This window comes from Quercus lobata, chromosome 4 (genome assembly GCF_001633185.2).
Source record: "Quercus lobata isolate SW786 chromosome 4, ValleyOak3.0 Primary Assembly, whole genome shotgun sequence".
NCBI classification, from domain to species: Eukaryota; Viridiplantae; Streptophyta; class Magnoliopsida; order Fagales; family Fagaceae; genus Quercus; species Quercus lobata.
In genome coordinates this window covers 2,046,187-2,070,127 of record NC_044907.1, presented here as the reverse complement: position 1 = coordinate 2,070,127, position 23,941 = coordinate 2,046,187, and the positions used below count along the sequence as shown (strand labels likewise).

The 23,941-nt window shown below is 37.6% G+C and overlaps 3 protein-coding genes across 3 annotated transcripts; 2 read left to right on the top strand and 1 right to left on the bottom strand.

The window, feature by feature from the left end:
- The first annotated feature begins 1,508 nt into the window (after window positions 1-1,508).
- On the top strand, window positions 1,509-3,020 carry LOC115983390. Its single transcript, XM_031106061.1, has one exon. The coding sequence runs from the start codon at window positions 1,509-1,511 to the stop codon at window positions 3,018-3,020; it is 1,512 nt and encodes a 503-aa protein (XP_030961921.1).
- Window positions 3,021-6,829: 3,809 nt separating this feature from the next.
- On the top strand, window positions 6,830-8,311 carry LOC115983748. Its single transcript, XM_031106511.1, has 2 exons — window positions 6,830-7,089; window positions 7,829-8,311. The coding sequence occupies exons 1-2, from the start codon at window positions 6,903-6,905 to the stop codon at window positions 7,978-7,980; spliced, it is 339 nt and encodes a 112-aa protein (XP_030962371.1). The 5' UTR covers window positions 6,830-6,902; the 3' UTR covers window positions 7,981-8,311.
- Window positions 8,312-20,448: 12,137 nt separating this feature from the next.
- On the bottom strand, window positions 20,449-22,840 carry LOC115987834. Its single transcript, XM_031111438.1, has 2 exons — window positions 22,481-22,840; window positions 20,449-22,218 (listed from the first exon to the last, which is right to left on the bottom strand). Exons 1-2 carry the CDS (start codon window positions 22,746-22,748, stop codon window positions 20,657-20,659), a joined length of 1,830 nt encoding a protein of 609 aa, XP_030967298.1. The 5' UTR covers window positions 22,749-22,840; the 3' UTR covers window positions 20,449-20,656.
- Between the last annotated feature and the right edge of the window lie 1,101 nt (window positions 22,841-23,941).

Here is a 23,941-nt window from a genome sequence, read left to right as displayed (position 1 = left end):
ATCATTTTTATTGCATTTTTAGGGCTCATATTCTAATGTCTAATGTCAATTCTTTGTATTTTTTTTTTAACTCAAAACTAAAGAGTTTAGCCAAAATATAATAAAAATTCATACTTTTCAACCCAAAAATTAAGAGAAAAAAAATGAATTTTTGAGAGAAACTTGAAAAGAAAACCAGTTAGTCTAAAATGGACTAAAGTAGACCAAATTGGATCAAAGTAGACATAATTGGACCAAATAGAAAATTCTTAATTTTAGGAAGAAAAAATCATCTTCAAACAATTTTAGAGAAAAGGATTATATAATATATTATAATAAAATAATTACCTACTCCCACGCAATGCGTGAGTCTGCAACTATTTCTCCTAATAAAGGAGAACAAGTTGTCGACTGTGTGTATTTAGGGGAAGATATTCTAACACATATTCTTAAAAGATATTCTTCCCCTAAAAGGATAAAAGTATTTAGGGGAAGATATTCTAAAAAGATGCCGTCACCAACATTCTCTAAAATATGGCTTGTTTTCCTCCAAATGTTTTTGCAAATCAACTCTATTTTGACACATATTAAGCAAGATAAGGAAAATTAAGCATAGTTTTTCAAGCATTTTTTAAGATTGCAATTAAATATAGGAGAATGAGATAATTTTTCAAAAAAAAAAAAGAAAATAAAATTGACTCCTATTTTCGGTAAATCTTAAGTGATAGTGTTAAGAAAATATAGTGGACCTAGTAGTACTACCCTTTTTAAAAGGGAAAAATATAGACAGTACTAAAATAGATAAACGAATAAAAGGTACTAAAAAAGGTAAACAAAAATAGCCGAAAGGTACTATAAATGAAAAGGCCGCAGCAATAGTGAAATTGGGGCAAAGTTTGGAATTATTTATTAAAACCCATTCTTTCTTCCATGACACAGAAACTCAGTTGCTCAAAAAAACAAAAAAGAAGTTGAGAAGTCCCTTTTATTCCCAATGAATTTAGCAAAATTTGCTTCTTTTCTTATCACTTTATTTGTTATTTTGGTAGCAGGAGATTGTATTCGTGTTATTTGTAGAATTTCACCATGTCCTAAAACAAATCCACCCTTGCCTATTGAAACTGTTTTCCAGCTACCCTCTTCATTACCCATTTGGCCATCAGGTACCTCTCAATGTGATCTTTATTAGGTCATTGCTAATTTTCATTATTATTATAATATTGATTCCGTTAACCGACTTCAAAATTTTTGGACTAAAATTAAAAAAGCAAGTTAAACTCACAATTTTAATGTTTTAGGTTAACACTTGCGAGTATACACACTAGTGTGTAATAAATTTTACCCTACCTTTTATTTTGTTGGAACACTATCTATTGTACATAAAAATAGTAATTAAGTCTTGGTCTCAAAATTTGTTGGAACAGTCAAAGATGTATAATTTTTGATAAGCGTGGGCAACATGTGTAATTTTTTTATAAATTGTTTTGGTGTCCTATGCTACTACAGGAACAGGATTTGCAACTGCATCTATGAGTCTGGGAGATTTACGAGTGTCTGAAGCAACAGAGTTTGACGTAGTATGGAGGGCTCGTTCGGGTGGTCCAGACAACCTTGGAGCAACATTCTTTGAACCTTCTACTGTTGATATAGCACAAGGATACGCTGTGCTAGGTTACCATAGCCAACCTAACAACAAGCGTTTCAGTGGACGAAGTGTTGTAGCCTACGATGACCTAAATGGAAATATAAAGGCTCCGGTGGATTACATTAATCTGTGGAACAGCTTGTCATTCCAAATCGATCAAGATGGAATTGGTTTTATCTGGTTGCCAAAATGCCCAGATGGTTACAAAGCCTTAGGCCATGTTGTCACAAACTCAACTCAAAAGCCATCCCCAGATAAAATTAGGTGTGTTAAAGCTGAGCTTACCGAGCAATGTGAGCACTACAAGTGGATTTGGGGTGCGGAAGGTTTCAATGTTTATACTACAAGGCCTAGCAATAGAGGGACCCAATCAATGGGAGTTCATTTGGGTTCATTTGTTGCCCAAGTTGGTGGGGTTATGTCTGACATAGCTTGCTTGAAGAATACCAAATCTGATTTATCTGCTATGCCTACTCTTGACCAACTTAAGCCATTAATTGATGCCTACGCTCCATGGGTGTTCTTTCATCCTGATGAAAAATACCGGCCGGCTACAGTGGAATGGTTTTTTGAGAATGGAGGACTATTATATAAGAAAGGGGACGAGGCAAATCCTGTTACAATTTTGCCCGACGGCTCAAACCTTCCTCAAGGTGGTTCAGATGATAATGCCTATTGGTTGGATTTACCACCTGACTCAGACGCCAGAGACAAGCTTGAGAGAGGAGATTTAGCAAAAGCTAAGGTTTATGTGCATGTAAAGCCCATGTTTGGTGCTACATTCACTGACATAGTTATATGGATGTATTATCCATTTAATGGCCCTGCCACGGTAAAGTTCAGAATTTTCAATATTAAAGCCGATCACCTAGGTGAACATACTGGTGATTGGGAGCATGTGACCTTGAGAGTCAACAATTTCAATGGAGAGCTACAAAGGATCTATTTGTCTGAACATAGTGGGGGTACATGGGTGGATGCTACAGATATCGAGTTTCAAGATCGTAACAAGGCTGCTGTGTATGCATCAAAGCATGGGCATGCATTTTATTCAAAGCCTGGACTTGTTTTGGATGGGAGTGATGGAATTGGATTAAGGAACGATTGTGAAAAGGCTGATTTGTACTTGGATACTGGATTTTTTTATACACTACTGTCAGCCGAGTATTTGGGCACAGCAGTTGTTGAGCCACCTTGGATCAACTATAGCAGAAAATGGGGTCCACGAGCTGCTATTTATATTGAGGATGAGTTTGATAAGATTATGAAAAGACTACCTAAGTTTCTTAGAGGTCCTTTCAAGAGAGTTTTCTACAAATTACCAATTAAAATACTGGAGGAGGAAGGGCCCACATCGATCAAGACCAAAAGCAGTTGGTATGGAGATGAAATTTGATAGTCTATATTTGTTATGACTCTCATTTTTTTTTTTTAATGCAACTGTAGGGCCAATAAATTAAATGCTAGCACTTTTTTTTTTTCAACAGTTGGCCAATAAATAAAATAATGGCAAACGATGTAAGTTAAAGAGTTTATTTATAAACATTTGTATATAAATGAGATGAAGCCTTTAAGAGAATATTCAAGTGTCAACATTGCATAATTTATCTTATATATCAATTATATAATAAAGTGTGAGACATCGTAGAACCAATTTTGAATGGGACATGTGAAAAACACATGAGTTTGCAAGCCGTTACAGGCCCGTAGCCTTCTTTTGCTTTCATTATGTGATGTATTAAATTGTTAATAAAGAATAAAAAAACCAAAGAGTTGGTTAATCATATCTAACTTTTCTATTGGCAAAGATTGAATTCAGTCTTCTAGTTTACTAGACACGTTTATATAAATAAAACATTTAAAGCAAAACTATGAGGTCATTGATGGGTATGAAAATTTGACGAAAGGGTTTTTTTTTTTTTCAATGAATTAATCTTTAATAACACCCAAAAAAAAAAACCCTTAATGGATCAGAATATACCAAAAGCTAGAAGGGGAAAAAATAGGAGAAATTCTACGTTTACAACAATTTCACAATCAGGAGCAGAATTAGGATTTTATGAATGGGCGGGGGGGGGGGGGGGGGGATTATAACAAGTATAAAACAGTGTCATATAAGAAATATGAAGAGTTTGGGGAGCTAACAATATTTCTTTCGTAAATATTTGGTATATTTAGGTATAAAAGTCTAATATTTGAGAAGTTAGGGGGGAGGGGGGAACTAACATCTTAACATATAGTGGTGTATTTATTATGTTATTATTATTGATTAACATTTCTCAGATTAATTTTACTTTCAAGTTTGTCTTTTAATCTTGTCCCACCTCACCTAAAATCATGGCTCTGCCACTAGTTAAACATATATGGGGCAATATATATCATAACTTCTTTTTGTAATCTTTACTAAAAAATTGACTATCACATACATCGTATTAGCAACTAATTTTGATATATGATGAAGTACACATTATAGAGAATCCTATTATGGTATATAGAGACTAGCACATCTAGTGTTAGGTATATATAGATGAGCTTTACACTACAATTGGGCCTTTTGGGCCAATACATAAAATATTACAAACCCAAATTTATCTCTAACAAATGACATGCACACTTGTACTCTAATACTTATTGCTAGTTCATTTGCAATAATTCTTCCATAAAAAAATAAGCTATACACATGTTTCATTTGTTCTCTCACTCACACTCTCTCTCCAAAAAAAAAAAAAAAAAAAAGTGGAGAAATAAGTGGTAAAAAAAACTTATTTAAAAATGAGTATTTATGTCACTTCATTATTTTTTAAGGCCAAAATATTCATTTTGTCCCTAAAATTTGCATGAAAATCATTTTTGGTCTCTCTAAATTATTAAAAATGTTATATTTTAAGCCTTTCCATACATTCTTGGTAATTATTATGTGTCTATAAGAATGTTCAGTTTGCACCCACGATGGATCTAGGATTTTAGTTCAAGGTCCAAGAAAGGTCAAAATAAAGAGGTTGAAAACAAATTAATTCAAAAAAAAAATCATTTAATTTAAGTAGAACGTACTTAATTAATTAAAAGAAGTTACTTAAACATATAAAATATATTTGATATCATGAATAAATGTTTATTCATAGAAGCATCAATGTTTATTTCTAACTATTCAAAAACAGAGTTATTAACCATTTTTTTTAGAAGAATATAATATTGTAAAACAATAACAACGACAAATTCAGACTCCATTTGAGAGCTAATGAAAGTTTCACCTTATTTTAGTTTTTAATTTCTTTTTGGTACTATTCATGGGTCTATTGCACTTTTTGGTACTATTCATGGGTTACATAATGCCATTCAGCTAACTGTTAACCTTTTTTTTTTTTTTTTACACTTTCAGCAAAAAAATTTCAATTTCAGCTAAATAAGCTGTTCCCAAACGGACTCTCAATTTGACACTAAAATGTTTTGATCTCACTGAGCAAAAGAAGCACTCAAAATTGCAAGACATGCACCCTACAATAGGGCGTCCTTCAAATTCAAGTAATCTTCGCTTCTTCGATTGAATGACTAATGAATTGGACACATCTTAGAAAAGGCACAAAAATTTAGATGTTTTACCTTGCCAGGTTGTTTAAGTGTCTATGGGATGACCACAACATTATGATATCATGTAGTCCAACATTTCATATATTTTTTATAATATATCACAAAATTTACACAATTATTTACATGTACACATACTATATATATATAACGAGGACAAAACTTAGGTACAGTACCTTATGTGTTGTTCCTTAGATTACCCTCTTAAGATTCAGCCATGTGGCTACTTAACTAAAAAATACACTTACATCTCATGAGAAAAAATCCACATAACAGAGGGGTATCTAAGGAACAACATCTAAGTATTGTACCTAAGTCTTGCTCATATATTGAGTGTATATTTTAATGCACATTCCATTATTACAATTAATAATTACATACTTGATAGTTCATACATTTTAAATTGCACCCTTAAAATGTAGTTGTTAACAAATATCTGGAATATATATAAAATTTGTGTTAGTATGTGAATCACATGTTATTTTGCATAATGTAACAAAACTATTCACAATGCAAATTTTCATGTGTTTATCAATTTCTTTTCAATCCATAAATGCTTTGGACTTATTTTGGCTCATTTTATTTATTGTTTATAAGTTATGGATTGTATTTGTGATAAGACTAATTTTTTAAGGATCATGTTAACGAGTGCTCTTAGGGCAATGGTTAACAATCCATTTTAAGAAAGTTTTGACACCACTTTTATAGGAAATGGAAAAAACTGTCAAAATATTAATTACTTTTTTTTTTTCTTTTCCCATAAAAACTTTCTTTAAATATATTATTAACCATTGCCCTAAGAGCATTCGTTAGCATTTCCTATTTTTGAATGGTTGATAATTACAACAATGAGGGGTGAAACTGTCATGTTAACGAGTGATCTTAGGGCAATGGTTAACAATCCATTTCAGGAAAATTTTGACACCACTTTTATGAGAAATGGAAAAAACTGTCAAAACATTAATTACTTTTTTTTTCTTTTCCACTAAAAAATTTCTTTAAATGTATTATTAACCATTATCCTAAGAGCATTCATTAGCATTTCCCATTTTTGAATGGTTGATAATTACAACAACGAGGGGTGAATATTCAAATACCAATTCTCCTTTATAATGTGGGAGGAATATTCATACCCCAACCCTCCTATTAAAGGAAAACAAGTTGTCAAATATGTGTTTAGCATTTATTTAGCTAAACGAAAAAAGAGCAAATGATATGCTATAAGGGTAAAAGTATTTAGGGGAAGATATTCTAAAAAGATACGGTAGCCGACCTCCTCTAAAATATGGGTTACTTTTTCAGATGTTGTTTTTTCCTAAAATTTTATGAAAATCAATTCTATTTTGTCTCAGGCTAACCTAAATAGAAAAGTTAAGAATAGTTTTCTAACTCTTTTTTAAGGTGGCTATCAATTATAGAAAAATGTTGTGAAAATCTTAGGTTCATAGCAGTGCTGTGAAAATATTGTGAACATAGTAGCACACATATTAAAATATAAATATACCAAAAAAAAGTAGTTAATAAAAAGGTACTTAAAAAAGGTAATAAAAAATAGGCGTAGGGAAACTATAAAAGAAAGTCCCCAACAAAAGTGAAATTGAGAAAAAGTTTGGAAATTTTTTAGTCAAACCCAATCTTTCTTCCATGGCACAGAAACCTAGTAGTTGATCAAAAAAATAAAAAAGAAGTTGAGATGGCCCTCTTATTCCCAATGAATTTAGCAAAATTTGCTTCTTTTGTAATCACATTATTGGTTATTGTGGTAGCTGGAGATTGTGTTCGTGTTATTTGTAGAATGTCACCATGTCCTAAAGCAAATCCACCCTTGCCCGTTGAAATCGTTTTCCAGCTACCCGCTCCATTACCAATTTGGCCATCTGGTATATATCTCTCAATATGATCTTTAGTGTGTGTCTGGCATGAATTATTTTTGCCAACTTATTTTATTATTCAGCCTATTTATTCTACTATTCATGGCTCTCACTGCACTTTTTGATCCTATTCATGAGTTTCATTGTACTATTTCAGCTAACTTTTACCTTTATCAATAGTACTTTCAGCAAAAAGTTTTCAATTTCAGCAAAATAAGCAGATCCTAAACAGACACTTATTATATTATTGTTAATTTTCATCATCATCGTTTTATTATTATTATTATTATTATTATTATTATTATTATTCCGTTAACCATTTTCAAAATTTTGAGACTAAAATTTGATTGGTATTGTATATTCTTTAAGGCTATGTTTATTACACACTAAAATTGTAAGTCTAACTCACTGATTCAAAATTAAACTCACAATTTTAATGCATTATTTAACACTTGCATGTAAACACATGCTAGTGTGTAATAAGTCTGACCTTATATTCCTTTTTTTGGAACCCGTAAGTACCTTTTTCCTTTAAAACAACTTTAAAACTAGGTCCCACGGCACTATTCACACATTTAAAAATTATTTTGCTACGGTATTTTTAATTTTTAGTTTTCAGCAATAAGCAGTATCTAAACACACCCTTAGTCATGAAATTGTGAGAACGGTTAAAGATGTCAATGTTTTAGTAAGTGTGGGCAACATGTGTAATTTTTATTAATTTTTTTGGTGTTCTATGTTACAACAGGAACAGGATTTGCAACTAGGTTTTTGAGTCTGGGAGATTTAATAGTGTCAGAAGCAACAAATTTTGAAGTAATTTGGAGGACTCGCTCAGGTGGTCCAGACAACCTTGGAGCAACATTTTTTGAACCCTCAACAACTGATGATACAGCATAAGGATACAAGGTGCTAGGTTACTATAGCCAACCCAACAACAAGCCCTTTACTAGACGATCTGTCCTAGCCTTTGATAGGTACTTACGTGGAAATGTAAAGGCTCCAGTGGATTACAATTATGCGTGGAGTAGCATGTATTCATCAGATATCGATCAAGATGGGTTTGGCTATATCTGGTGGCCAAAATGCCCAGATGGTTACAAAGCCTTAGGGCTTGTTGTCACAAACGCAACTCAAAAGCCATCCCTAGATAAAATAAGTTGTGTTAAAGCTGTGCTCACTGAGCAATGCGAGCATTTCAACTGGATTTAGGGTGCTGAAGGTATCAATTTTTATAGATCTATATTATTTAGTTCGTGAACACATTTCGTTTACTTTTTCCCTTTTTCATTATTTTTGTCTCCTACAATTTTAACTCTAGACTCAATGGTTTTGTAGATAGACGCTACACGAAGCCCAATCTCAGGTTAGTCAATAAGGCGAGCCTGGATAAGCTATTGAAGGCTGAAATATACGTGAATGAGGCTGATGGTCAACTCCGAGCAGCACATATAATTCTCGGTTAAACCCCCCTTTCTTTTGCTTTTCAGGCGCCAAAGTGCGTGATTAGAGCACGCGATCCTCGGCTTCACCGTATCAGTGTTGCCTACGAAGGGTTCATTGTTCCAGAGGGTATTCCACTTCCTCAGTATACATCTCGCACAGAGCCTCTTTTCGTAGCCAGCGTCTGGGCGGGAACTTCTTCACCCTTACCTTTCCTCAGGAAAAAGGGAATAAAAAGGGGAAAGAAAAAGGGGAGAGGCGAGAAAACCGTTGTAACAGTATCTGAGTCCTCGGACGATTTCGGGATTTTTGATCAACCCACAAGTCTCAAGGAAGACCCTGACGAGATAGGGATACAAAGAAAACCCCAGAAAAGCTTGCTGGAGCTGATGGAAGGTCAGCCGGGAAAGAATGTTCCTGTAAAAACAATACCAGCCCAGGCTTCATCCCTTCCAGCTAGGTCTCCTCCTCCTGCTCCTCATCACCCTCCTCGGTCATCTCCACAACCAGCGCTTCCCAACGCTGCTGAGCAAAAAAGGCGCAGAGAATAGAAGGGTAAGGAGGTGGCAAATACGAGCAAGTCCTGTCCCACTCGAAAGGAGGATGTCCACCGAGCTGCAAAGCAGCAGAAAACCAAGCACCAAGCCACGCGGGGTCAAGAGAAATCTGATTCCCCACATCCTGAGCCACAAGCATGGTTGCCAGCACCTATGCATAGTGGGGAGCCCCTGTGAGATGATGCCTCTATAAGGGACTTTAACGGCGGCATAGGGTGTCACGTAGCCTCGGCCATAGAGGAAGCCTTATTGCTCCCGAAAGACATGGCCGAAATAAAGAAAATGAGGAAGAATGAACTTGTCCTCGACAACAAACGATATTTGGGCATGGTAAGAAGCTATCTTTTATCCTTTTTCATTCTATGACTGTTACTCACTAATATGCACTTTTCCTTGACTATAGTGTTAACCCCTTTTTTCTTTTACAGATCATCCAAAATACTTTCAAGCTAGATGAGATGCTCAATGCCTGTTCCGATCAGCTAGATGGCGAAAGGAAAAGACGGGCAACGGCTGTACAGACCTTGTCCAAATCTGAACAGGACTTGGCCGACGCAAGGAGAAAATTACAGGTCGAAGAGCAAGCTCGCAAGAGTGCCGAGTCGGCATTAGAAGGCTACCAGAAACAGGCCAAGGACCAGGGAAGGCTTCTGCTCGAGGCGAATGCCAAGCTAAAGAAGACTCAGGAGCAAGTTCTAGCTCTTAAGAAGCACCTGGAGGAAACTCAGAAGCTAAGGGAGTGAGCTGAAAAGTCCAAAGAGCAAGCTGAAAAAACGAAAATCAACGCCGAACAGGCAATGAACGAAGCTGAGCAGAGAGGCTACGAAGTTGGTATAGCTAAAACTGAGAAGGCTTTGAGAGCCGAGGTTCTGAAGGTATGCCGTATCTACTGCGCAAGAACTTAGAGCGAGGCTCTTAATCGTGCTGGGGTCGAAGCCTCATCTGAGCTACGTAGGCCAGAGAATATTCTATCCCGAGGCAATACGCCCCTCAGTTCTTCAACTCCAACAGGTTGATGTTCCTTCTCCAGTCATTAACCTCAACGAGGAGGTTTTGACTCGCAATTCTCCTCCTCGCGGCCAACCGGAACCAGGAGCCTCCCCAGACAAGACCACCACCGCTTCGGAAGCAGAGACGGCCTCCTAGGGTTTTCAACGGGAATTGGACTCCACAGTTCTACCAACTGGGGGCATTACCGAAGCCAAAGATGGAATCACAACTTCGGAGGCAGACCTACCCGCCAGTCAGAACCCATAGATCCAGTTGTAATTAAAAAAGTAGAACCTATTTTGTAACTCAATTAGACACTTAGTAGAGGACTTCCTTACTCATTTTCTTATCACTCTTGCGGCTCTATGTTATCTTTGCACTCGTTCTCTGTGTCATTGTAATTTTGGATGAGTTCACTTCAACCACCTTCTTGATTGTACGCCAACTTACGTCCAAAGATCTCTCTCTGACTCCTCCATGAATGTTACAGGGTGTTATTTCCCGTCAAGTTTATGATTAGAAGATCTATCACAAATCTGTTACTGTTCAATAATTGAATACACAACATAGGAGGTTGATTTCATCCAAGTTTGTGATCCAAGGACCTGGCATAACTTAGTTTCCGTTCAACGTTTTAATATACATTATAGGATGTTAATTTCCACTAAGTTTACGATCCGAGGACCTGGCATAACTTAGTTTCTGTTCAACATTTCAATATACAATATAGGATGTTAAGTTCCACTAAGTTTGCGATCCGAAGACCTGGCATAACTTAGTTTCTGTTTAACATTTTAATATACATTATAGGATGTTAATTTCCACTAAGTTTGCGATCCGAGGACCTGGCATAACTTAGTTTCTGTTCAACATTTCAATATAAAATATAGGATGTTAATTTCCACTAAGTTTGCGATCCGAGGACCTGGCATGGCTTAGTTTCTGTTTAACATTTCAATATAAATCATAGGACGTTAATTTCCACTAAGTTTGCGATCCGAGGACCTGGCATGGCTTAGTTTCTGTTTAACATTTCAATATAAATCATAGGACGTTAATTTCCACTAAGTTTGCGATCCGATGACTTGGCATGGCTTAGTTTCTGTTTAACATTTCAATATACAATATAGGATGTTAATTTCCACTAAGTTTGCGATCCGATAACCTGGCATAACCTAGTTTCTGTTTAACAATTCAATATAAATCATAGGATGCAGAAGTACAGGATGTATGGTTGACGTAAGTTAAAAGAAAATATTTGAATTGAAATACTTTTATTAATAATAATACCTCTTGAGATTATTTACATTCCAAGGATGAAGTACAGGTTTTTCATCTAGGTCCTTTAGATAGTAGGCTTCTATTCCTGCTACAGAGTGATCCGATATGGCCCCTCCCAATTAGGTCCCAATTTTCCCCAATTTGGATTCTTAGTGGCCCTCAGCACTTTCCTCAGCACCAGATCTCCTATGGCTAACGGCCTCATCTTCACATTACTATCATAGCCCTGCTTGAGTTTATGTTGGTAGTAAGCTAGTCGAACCATCGCGCTCTCCCTTCGCTCTTCAATCAAGTCCAAACTTTTCTCCAACATCGCATCATTACTACCCAAAGAGAATGTACTGGTCCTTAACGTTGGGAATCCAGTTTCCAGGGGGATGACGGCCTCGGCCCCATAGGTCATGGAAAAGGGAGTTTCCCCCGTCGAACGTCGGGGTGTTGTCCGATACATCCAAAGCACATGTGGCAGTTCTTCCACCCACTTTCCTTTAGCGTCATCCAACCTCTTTTTAAGCCCATTGACTATCACTTTGTTAACAGCCTCAGCTTGCCCATTGCCTTGCGGATAAACCGGAGTGGAATATCTGTTTCTTATGCCCAGTTCTGAACAATATTCCCTAAAGGCATTGCTATCAAATTGGAGCCCATTATCCAAGACAAGAGCGCGGGGGATTCCAAATCGCGTAACAATGTTTCTCCAAACAAACTTCTTCACATCTACATCTCTGATGTTCACCAGGGGCTCAGCCTCGACCCATTTAGTGAAGCAGTCTGTTCCGACCAGCAGGTACTTCTTGTTTCCTATGGCTTTAGGAAAAGGGCAGACAATGTCTAGCCCCCATTGGGCAAAAGGCCAAGTGCTAGAGAGAGGGTTAAGAGCCCCTCCCGGTTGGTGGATATTTGGAGCATATCTTTGACACTGATTGCACTTCCTAACGTACTCCTGCGCTTCATTTCGCATATTTGGCCACCAATATCCTTGTGTGAGGGCTCGACAGGCTAGAGACCTTCCTCCTGTATGGCTCCCACAAATGCCCTTATGCAATTCCTCCAGTATCGACTCTACTGTCTCAAGAGGCACACAGAGTAGGTATGGCCCAGAGAAGGACCGTTTGTATAACTTTTTATCCTCGGAAAACCAGTACCGAGGAGCTTTCCTTCGTATTTTCTCAGCTTCCATCTTATCGTCGGGCAACACGTCACTTTCAAGGAATTTTAATATGGGATCCATCCAGCTTGCCGACGGGTTGGTTTGATTGACTTGGCAAACCTCCTTTTCCGGTGAGGTAGGGGTACACAGGTCTTCAACGATAATCACCCGAGGAAAACTTCGTACTGAGGTGGTGGCAAGGGTCGCTAAGGAATCAGCGTGGGTATTTTCACCTCGAGGAATATGCAATACGTCGAAAGACTCAAACTTCGCATGCATACGCCTAACCCGATCCAGATACCCTTACATCCTTGGATCTCGGGCCTCCAACTCTCCTGTCACCTGACCGACTACCAACCTCGAGTCTGAAAATAATTTCACTGCCTTTCCACCCATTTTATGGACCATACTCATTTCCATTATCAAAGCTTCATATTCTGATTCGTTGTTAGTAGCTGAGAATCCTAATCTTAACGACTTCTCGATGATGACCTCCTCAGGGGATATCAACACCAATCCCAATCCTGCTCCCCATTGGTTTGCGGCCCATCCACGTACACTTTCCAAAAAGACTCTCCTTGTGCGGATATTAAGCCAACCGATTTTTCATCCATGTGATCTTGATTCATATTAACTTCCTCTAGGCACTCGGCGAATTCAGCCACCAGATCGGCAAGGACTTGACCTTTTACAGAGGTGCGAGGCATGTATTTGATATCAAAAGCACCCAAGATCGTGCCCCACTTGGCAATTCTTCCGGTGTAGTCAGCACTTCTGAGTATGGACTTAAGAGGCAGTTGGGTCAAAATAACCACAGTGTGAGCCTGAAAATAGTGCAGAAGTTTGCGTGTTGCATGGACCACCGCCAGTATGGCCTTTTCTAATGACAAATATCTCACCTCAGCTTCATGGAGGGATTTACTTACATAATACACTGGCCTTTGGACACCATTGTCTTCTCGTATCAAGACGAAACTCACTGCGTGAGGGGCTACTGCCAAGTAGGCATACAACACCTCATCCACCTCAGGGCTAGACATGATGGGTGGCCTGGACAAGTAATCTTTCAACTGCTGGAACGCTTCAGCACACTCCGCAGTCCATTCGAATCCCTACCACTTATGTAATAGGCGAAAAAAAGGACGACACCTCTCAACCGACCTGGAGATGAACCGATTCAACGCAGTAGTCATCCCAGTCAGTTTCTGAACTTCTTTTGGATTTCGAGGTGCTTGCAAATCGTTAATGGCCCTAATCTGGTCTGGATTCACCTCAATTCCTCTATGGGTCATCATGTATCCCAAGAATTTCCCGGAACCTACACCAAAGGAGCACTTCGAAGCATTCAAGTGCAACTTGTGTTTCCTCAGTATCCCGAAGATACTCGCGAGGTCTTCCACATGCTCAGACACCACTTTACTTTTGACAACCATATCATCGATATAAACTTCAATACTCCTACCTAGTTGTGGTTCAAACATTTTTGTCATCATGCGTTGGTAGGTAGATCCGGCATTTTTCAAGCCGAAGGGCATCACCTTGTAATGGTAATTCCCAATCGGGGTCACAAATGCAGTCTTTTCTTGATCGTCGGTGGCCAGCGGTATTTGGTGATACTCTTGGAAGGCATCCAGGAAACTCATCCTGGGATGACCCATGGTCGCATCCACCAACTGGTAGATCTTTGGCATAGGAAATGGATCCTTAGGGCAGGCCTTATTAAGATTTGTGAAATCCACGCACACCCGCCATTTTCCAGTCTTCTTTTTTACTACCACCGTATTGGCCAACCACTGAGGGTAGAAAACTTCCTTGATAGCCCCGGCCTGTTTGAGCTTGGCAACTTCGCTTCTAACCGCCTCGGCATGCTCCTTCGATGGTCGCCGAGGAGGTTGTCTCCTGGGCACAACGACAGGGTTCACATTGAGCCGGTGACAAATGAAATTCGGGTCCACCTCGGGGGCCTCATACGGGTCCCATGCAAAAACGTCCACATTGGCTCGGAGGAAATCCAGCAAACTCGCTTTCTCTTGCAAAGGCAATTTGGCTCAAACCTGGAAGAATTTTTCTGGATCATCAGCAACAACTACCTTCTCCAGATCTTCACATTCTACCCCATTGGCTGGCACGTCTAAGCCTGATACTGGGGACTTTAATTGCTATAACTCATTGTCGGCCGTAGCTGAGGTTTCTGCTTCTGGCCGATGCTGTATAGCCGCCACTAGGCACTGCCGAGCAGCCGCCTGGCTCCCTACTATTTCCAGCACTTGGTCTCCAGATGGGTACTTCACCTTCTGATGTAGGATGGACGAAACCGCTTTAAGGGTGTGAAGCCAAGGTCTGCCCACGATAGCCGTGTACGGAGAAAAAACATCTACGACGATAAAGTCCACCTCCACCACATCCGTACCTAACTGCACGGGCAGCTTGCTTAGCCCCAAGGGAGTGACCAACCTTCCCTCAAAACTTACTAGAGGGGAATTATAGGTTGTTAAGTCCTCTGGTTTCAAAGCTAGCCCTTTGTACAAATCTGGATACATCACATCCACGGCGCTTCCCTGATCAACCATCACTCTTCTGACATTGTACCCGCTAATCCTTAACGTTACCACCAAGGCATCCTTATGAGGCTGTATGGTCCCAGCCATATCCTCATCTGAAAAGCCCAAAATCAGGGGGACACGCCTCTTGGCTCTCTTCAATGCTTGAGAGTGATCCTCGACTGGGGACCGGGACACCGACAACACTCTGGAGGGGCAAGATCCAATCCTTCCCGGGGCCGCAAAGATAACGTTGATCGTACCCAGGAGGAGCCTTGATGAAGCGTCCTTACGCACCTCGGAACCTGCTTGGCTCGCCCTTCCACTGGAGTGATGCAAGAGTTGCTTTAATTTCCCTTCACAAACCAACTGTTCCAAGTGGTCCCATAAATTTCTGCAGTTGTCCGTTGTGTGCCTATGATCCTGATGATAATGGCAATACAAACTCGGGTTGCGTTTTCTAGGTTCTCCCGCCATCTTGTTTGGCCATTTGAAGAATGACTCGTTCTTTATCTTCTCCAAAACCTGCTAAACGGGCTCCCGAAATACTGCATTAACAACTTAGGCGTCCGCCGAGCCCAACTGCCCAACAAAGTTCCTCCTTGGTCGGCTGTTGTTATAACGGTCCGACCTGAAATCCCTCCTCTCCTGAGGGATCACCTTGGCCTTTCCTTTCCCCTGAAGTTGATTTTCCTCTACCCTTCTGTACTTATCTATTCTGTCCATTAACTGGCGCACACTAGTGACAGGTTTACCCGTCAAGGATTTCCTCAAATCGTGATCAGCTGGGAGACCAGTTTTGAAAGTGGTTATAGCCACAGGATCATTCTTTCCCTTTATTTCGTTAAACATTTCCCAGTACCTATCCGAGTTACTCTTGAGAGTCTCGCCCTCTCGCATAGACAAATTCAGCAAGGATCCCAAAGGCTTGCTGCATGTAGTAAAGCGAGCACCAAAAGCTCGAGTTAGTGTTTTGAAAGATCCAACAGAATTGGCCCTTAAGCCATTGAACCACCTCATCGCCGTCGGACCCAAACTCGATGGAAAAACCTTGCACATCAAAGCATCATTCCTGGAGTAAATAGCCATCTTTTGGCTGTAATAGCTTACATGTTCCACCGGATCTGAATGACCATCATACAGAGAGAACGTAGGCTGATGGAACCGCTGAGGATGGGTAGCATCGTCTATATTTCTCGTAAAGGGTGACTTGGAAATTTGATTCAAGGCTTTGTTCATGGCATCGTTTCCCAAGCCCCTGCTAGTTGAACTTCTATGCTTACGTCGATAGCGGTGCTCCTCTTCATAAGAGAAAGTCTCGCTTTGTGGAGTTCTCGATCTCCGCCTGTAACTAGTTCCATCCGACTCCCCAAATGATGGTTCGGAACAAAGTGGGGAACGTTCCCATCGTGCATGGCACAATTCTCTCTTCAAGTCTGCAATCTCACGTTGCAGATTCCCATTATACTTCGCATGAGAGACATGACTCTTCCCCCGTGAGTGGCTCTTGGTGGTATGAGTTGTACGTACACTCCCCTCCCGGCCTTCTTTCCGTTCGGGACTCCTTCGAGGACCACCATGCTGAGAGCCCCTTGACTTCGCCTGATGCAGGTTGACATCCTCCTGATGCGGTCCCGCCGCAGGATGAGGTGGACCCACTTCTTCCATCGGAAACGTTGCACCGAAAGTCCTTTAAGCTAACACAAGTTCTCCCCACAGACGGCGCCAATTGTAAGGACGCGATTTGTAACGAACCGTAACAGTGTTGGGTTCGTACGTAAAAAGGCCCAAACAATATGATTTGTAGAGCGTGGGTGTAAAGAACTAGGTTAACTGTGGTATCTTAAAAAGATTCACTCTCACGTCTATTGAAGGTCTAAAGTTGGTACAACGATCATTTTCTTTAGTGATCAGTACAGTTCTTTTTCTCTCCTTTTGCTCTTTTTCTTTTGTCTGTGCTTTTCTCTTTTTTTTTTTCTTTTTTTTTTTTTCCTATTCCGATCCCTCCTTCTTTACATTCTTCTTTCAGTTTATATACCCCCCTTTGTGTTCCATCCTTACCGCACACGTGTAGGTTGAGTTTGGAGGATTTTTTTCTGTCCCATCTAGCACCTCCTGGAACTTCCTATGGGCAGCTGTAAGGCTGCTTCCTTACTGTTCAGGTATCACCTCCACATTAATGCGGCCAGAGAGTTGGTTGAGAGGTCATTAATGCGGAGGCAACTGTAGTTACAGATATTTGTTTCCTTATCTCTTTCATCCTTGGTCGGTTATTCTATCCTTGGTGGTGACTTAGTTCTGAGATCTGGTTACAACAAGACCGCGCCCTATTCGTCCTCGGACGCACAATGCCGAGGAGTATGGCGTCCTCGGACGAATACAGCACCTCACCCTCGTGATATTGACTGCCACCCCTTTCAGTAATTACCTTATGACCGGACTTGGCCTCCTCGGACGGATATACATCCTCGGATGGGCCACAGGCCCAACATTCCTAACCTTAATGGGCCTATTGACCAAATGGCCCCCACAATATATATATATATATATATATATATATATATATATATATATATATATATATAACACTTAAGCAAATTCTTTGTGACTAAAGCTTTGTTTAATTATTAAATTGGCATAAAAAGTTGCTGAAATCTTAATGAGAAGGGGTTTTTTTTTTCTTCAATGAATTACTCTTTATTAACACACAAAAATTTTATAAAAATAAAAAAGAAAAAAAAATCCTTAATGGATCGGAATACCAAAAGTTGAAGTTAGAAGGGGAAAAAAATTTCTACAACCACAATATTTTTACAATAAATCCTAACTAACAGACTATTATTGTTGAGGAAAAAATTGATATTAGTAATAGACTCAAATTAAAACCAGGAACAATCTCCCAACTAAGATTTATTTGTATAAATTTTATGTTATCATCACAATAGCCAATTGATTCACCAGACTTTAGGAATTTTCTGTCGCACAAGCACTGCAACCTTTTTTTGATGCTCACAACCATAGCGTTTCAATGTCATTCATGTAACCCAACATTTCATATATTATTCATAATATATGAATATATCACAAAATATACAAACAATTATTTCCGAGCACATGTACTACATATATATAACGAAAACGAATGTATTTTTTTAATTTACATTCCAATTAATCATTAAATATTCGATACTTTTTAAAGTACACCCCTTTCAAAGGTATCTTTTCAACAAATATCTAGAATATATATAAAGTATTTGTTTTCTGTGGAACACATATTATTTTGCATAATGTAACTAAACTACATCCTTTCCTCACAATGTATGCATTTTCACGAGTTTATCAATTTTTTCTTAACTCTATAAAATACTTCTGATTTATTTTAACTCATTTTGTTCATTGTTTATAAATTATGGAATTTGTGTTTCTCACGGCAGTACTGATTTTTTCATAATTCGATAAAGAAAAAGTTAATTGATGCTTTAAAGGCATTGAGTTAGGATATTTTTTTTAAAAAAATTATAGAATAAAGAAAAGAAAATGTAACTAACATTTTTGCCAGCTTTTTATATTTTTCATTAAAATAGAATTAAAACTTTCCTAAAATGATCTATTAACAAATAGGCTAAGAGCACCCGTTAACCAGATCCATTCCATAATTATAATGAGGAGGAAGATTCAAATCCCAACTTTGCTAATAAAGGAAAACAAGTTGTGATAATAAATAATAAGGAAAAGCTAATGGATGCCCTAAAGCATTTATTTAGAAAATATTTTTAGAAATTTTTATTGGAAAATAAAAAGTAACTAACTTTTTTGACGGCTTTTGATATTTCCCATGAAAATAGTATTAAAACTTTTTTAAAATGTTCCATTAACAAATGGGTTAAGAGCACCCATTAACCAGATCCATTCGATAATTACAACGAAGAGAAAGATTCAAATCCCAACTTTGCTAATAATGGAAAGATTCAAGATCCATGATGATGTCCCTCATAAGATGTCCCTCATAAGATATAGACATCATCCAGCACAAGGCTAAATCATATATCTCTTGTTTCTGGTGTTATTTGATAGACACGTGAAAATAGACACCTCATGGAGATATAGAATCAATTTAGTTTGCGTCAGACCCAAACCCTTTGAAGTATTTATGCATTTTGACATTTATTTAATAAGTTTAGACATTCTTTTTACAAATATTATTATCATTATTATTATTATTGAGATATTTTTAACCTATGATGTTCGCTCCTGATAATAATTCTTTATCATCAGACCAAGACACCAATCAGTTTTTAGTGTAGGCGGAGATTCAACCATTAAGGACTTTACCCGTTAAGTTAACTTAGAACCCACTATAACTATTAATTGATATGTAGTGATTTGGTGTAAAATACAAATTGTGTTAGTGATTAACCTACGTAAAAGTGATATTATGTTAAATGTTAATTATAAAAATTGACACAAATTGTGAAAAAATATTTTAAATAAATCACACACATAGTGAGTTTTGAACTCATAACCTCACCTGTCACCTTGCTCTTACAAGATAAGGAAATGTCATTTAAGGTATTTTAGGTGGCAAATTCTAGCTTTTGGAATTCTGATCGATTGATTTTAATTATTATTTTTAATAAAGAGTATTACAACCAAAAAAAAAAAATCTTAGTCTTTTTTTTTTTTGAAGAAACCAAGAAAGAAAAAAGTCTTTGTCAAGCAATAATAGTTTGGACATACTTTTCTTCTTATTAAGACTTGATCCCCTTTGGATGCCAATAAATTTTGTTCATAAGCAATAATCACAAATACTTGTCTTTACGGACGCAATTAAAATATTGATGATGATTAACCAACACTTTGGCTTATGGAAACTGTTGTTTTTTCAGAAAAAGCAATAATACCCTTTACAGATGCAATTAAAGTATGGATGCAGGGAGAAAAATACTTGGTATTCTTTAAAATAAAATTTTAAAAAAAAAAAACTTCCTTATTAGTACAAGAAAAAAAAATCACAAAATGATGTCACATTTGTATAGGTAATAATATTTTACTAGTTGGGGCATTACTTTGATCATCCTCTAGTAGACCTAATAATTTTTCATGTAGTGGAAGCATTGTGATGACAACATATAATCAAAAGTAAACATGTGTTATTATCTCAATGAATCTAGTGCACTAAAACCTAATCTTAACCCTTAAAGTATTGATAATGATTAACGAACTCCTTAACATTTTAATTCTTTATTAATAATCCCACTAATAGGCGATTAACCGAATTTGATAATGCTACCGTACTAACTACTAGAGACTCAAAATCAAACATATAAGGGAAAAAAGTGGACACTGGTACAAAACCTTTATTAAATTGAATGGCCCTAAAACTTCGTAAAAGGCACAGTTAAAGATGTTGACAGATTGCAACTGCTTAGATAATTTCAACTTGGAGGTAACAAATCCATTTTTCTAGATCCCAATCCCAATCTTTACACATAAATATAAGTCCATAACTTCATTGTGTAAGCAATAAGTTATTAGTGTTATTCAGCAAAAACAAAAAATAAGTTATTAGTGTTACATCAAGAATATAAAAGTAATAATATAACAAATCTAAGCCATTAAACTTCATCTCCAGTCCAACTGTTCTTCATCTTGGGCCCAGTGGGCCCTTCCTCACCCAACACTTCACTGGGTAGGCCCTTGATAAATTTGTCAAAAGCAGATTTAAGAGGACCTGGCAGTAATTTCTCCACCTTCTTAATCTCCTCTGCAAGATCATAACTAAGTTTTGGACCCCATTCTCTACAATAGTTCAACCAAGGTGGCTCAACCACGGCTGAACCCAAATAGTCAGCTGACACTACTGAATAACTCAACCCAGTATCCATGACCAAATTGCTCTTTTCAGAATCATTTCTTATTCCTATTCCCTTACTCCCTTGCAAAACAAGTCCTGGCTTTGAATAAAAGGCATGGCCATTCAATGATGCATAGGCCACAGGCTTGTTACCATTTTGAAACTCTAGCTCTGGTACATCCACCCATGTGCCTCCACTGTGTTCAGAGAAATAGACCCTTTGTAGCTCCCCATTGAAATTGCTGACTCTTAAAGTCACATGCTCCCAATCACCAACATGTTCACCTATCTTCCCCAATGGGACATTGACCATTTCAACCTTAGCCTTTGCAGGCCCATTAAATGGATAAAAGACCCATATAGCTATGTCAGTGAATGTAGCACCCAACATGGGCTTTATGTGAACATAAACCTGGGAGTTCCCTAAGTCTCCTTTCTTGACTCTTTCTTTAGCCCCTTCATCAACTGGAAGGTCCAACCAATATGCACCATCATTTGAACCACCTTGAGGAAGATTTGAGCCTGTGGGCTCAATTGGCGCAGGCTTTGACTCTTCCCCTTTCTTATATAATAGTGCCCCATTACCAAAAAACCAATCAACTGAGGAAGGTAGATATATTTCATCAGAGTGAAAGTATACCCATGGAGAGTAGGTATGAAGTAATGCCTCAATTTGCTTTACATTAGGCATAGAAGATAAATTGGATTTGGCATTCTTCAAGCAAGCTATATTAGACAAAGGAGAAGTAACCCCACCAGTGTAGGCTAAAAATGAACCCACAGAAACTCCCATAGCTTGGGATTGAATCCCTCTAATGCTGGGCCTCAAACTATAAACATTGAAACCATTTTCATCCTTATCCTTACCTGGACCCCAAGTCCATGTGTGGGCCTCACATTGGTCAGTGAGGTCAGATCTAACACACCTAATTTGATCTGGGGATGGCTTGTTAGGCGAGCTCGTGACAACATGGCCTACGGCTTTGTAACCATCTGGGGGTGTTGGCAACCAAATATAGCCATTGCCATCTTGCTTGATTTTCGAAGACTCACTGCTCCACACAAGAGTGTAATCCAATGGCTTCTTCAGAGCACCACCTGAGTCATCTTTGGCTACAAGAACCCTTCCAAAGAAAGTCTGGTTGTTTGCTTGGCTATAAGAACCTAGCATAAAGAATCCTTGTGGTACATTTGAGGGTTCAAAGAATGTTGCTCCAAGGTTGTCTGGACCACCTTCTTTGGTCGCCCAAACTTTGTTGAAAGATGATATTTGACGCACTTGTAATCCTCCCAAATTGATAACTCCACTTGCAAATCCATTACCTATTATATAACGTACAACACCAACATTGTAATGGATATACAAAGTTATAGATGTAGCCGATCCCGATTAATTTGTTAAGATCTTTAACAGACTCCAAAATTTTAACATTGAGACTTAATTGTTAACATTGTATACAATATATGGTGTATACTAAAAGAAGAATACACAACAAAGATAAAGTTTTTTAGTCCCAAATTTTTTATTTTTTGCTAACAAAAACAATATAGGAATAGTGAACTTGTTGAGAGTAGAAAGAGGTACCTGCTGGCCAAGTTGGTAATGGAGAGGGAAGCTTGAAAATGTTATCAATGGGCAAAGAAGCCTTGTTCTTCTTGGAGATAGAGAGAACCTTTGCAGAAGGAGAGAGAGAAAGACAATTCCCCATTGCTGAAACTTGAGAAGAAAGATGGAGATTTAAACAATCTCCTATTACTACTATAAGGAATAAAGGGATTAGACAAGAAGCATATTTTGCTAAAGGTGTTGGCTGAATATAATATGTGAAACACAGTGGGAATAAAAGGACCATCTCACTCAACTAGGTTGCTGAATCGTGCAAGAAAGATTGGTTATAATAAATGCTTCCAAACTTCGTTCAATTTCACTTTACACTTTAAACAACAAGTTGCTTTGCTTTGTTAGTACTCCTTGCACTTTTTCGTTTACCTTTTACCCCCATTTATTATATACAGAACGCTAGTCATTGTCATTCATCTGCTCCACAAGACTTTATTTAACTGTGAGCTGGAGCACATATCGTTTTATAGCTACCGCAGCTTGATGCATTATTTATTTACGTGGCATATAATATTACAGTTCCCACATATGTTATATATGACATACGTATTTTTGCTGATTTATCTATCTACATATAAATTATATCCAAGAGCTTGTCTTGAAACAAATATTATCATCAAAACAATAACTTCTGCATGCTAGAGAAAAAAAAAGTAGGATCAATTTTTTTTTTTTTTTTGATAAGAAAAAGTAGGATCAATTTTTTTTTGGGAGGCCATTTATTGGTAATGTCCTGTTTGCATACGATCATTATCATGTACAACAATAATTATCAATCTAATCTAATGTAAAAAATTATTGAGAAATAATATGTCCGCAATATTTTTATAATATTTTTATAATAAATTCTAAGTGGCAGGTTGTTATTTGTTGTTATTGTTAAGGCAAAAAAGTAATTTTACTGTTAGTTTCAAATTTAAACCAATAACAACTAACCACCTGTGATTTGTTGTAAAAATATTGTAGACGTAGCATCTCTCAAAATTATTTTAAGAAAGTTTTAGCACTACTTTTATGGGAAATATAAAAAAATTGTAAAAGAAGATTTTTTTTTTTTTATAAAAATTTTTAAAAAATATTTTTTAATTTAATTCTCTTAGGATATCTATTAACTTTTACCAACATAATATAATTAGACAAATTAATCATGAGTTTCCAATAATTATCTACGTCAAAATCAAAAGGATTAAGATGTACCTCCCTTTTCATTATTTCTTTCACAATATGTATATGTATCTATCGGAAACGTAGTACAACAAAAATGGCAGCAGAGATAAATATACACTGCTTTAAAAGTTAAGACTTTAAAGTTACTTAAAACTTTGCCTTGCCGTCGTGAAATTTCCTAAAGGCTATCATTGAAGCCTCCAATATCATGCATAAGGTATTCTCTTTCGGCTGCATTTAACATGTGCAAGATTACTC

Coding starts and splice junctions, on each gene's coding strand:
- LOC115983390 (XM_031106061.1), top strand. CDS start 1,509: ATGAGTCTGGGAGATTTACGAGTGTCTGAAGCAACAGAGTTTGACGTA.
- LOC115983748 (XM_031106511.1), top strand. CDS start 6,903: ATGGCCCTCTTATTCCCAATGAATTTAGCAAAATTTGCTTCTTTTGTA. Junction 7,090..7,828: donor ATTACCAATTTGGCCATCTG/GTATATATCTCT, acceptor ATGTTACAACAG/GAACAGGATTTGCAACTAGG.
- LOC115987834 (XM_031111438.1), bottom strand. CDS start 22,748: ATGGTCCTTTTATTCCCACTGTGTTTCACATATTATATTCAGCCAACA. Junction 22,219..22,480: donor ATTACCAACTTGGCCAGCAG/GTACCTCTTTCT, acceptor GTTATATAATAG/GTAATGGATTTGCAAGTGGA.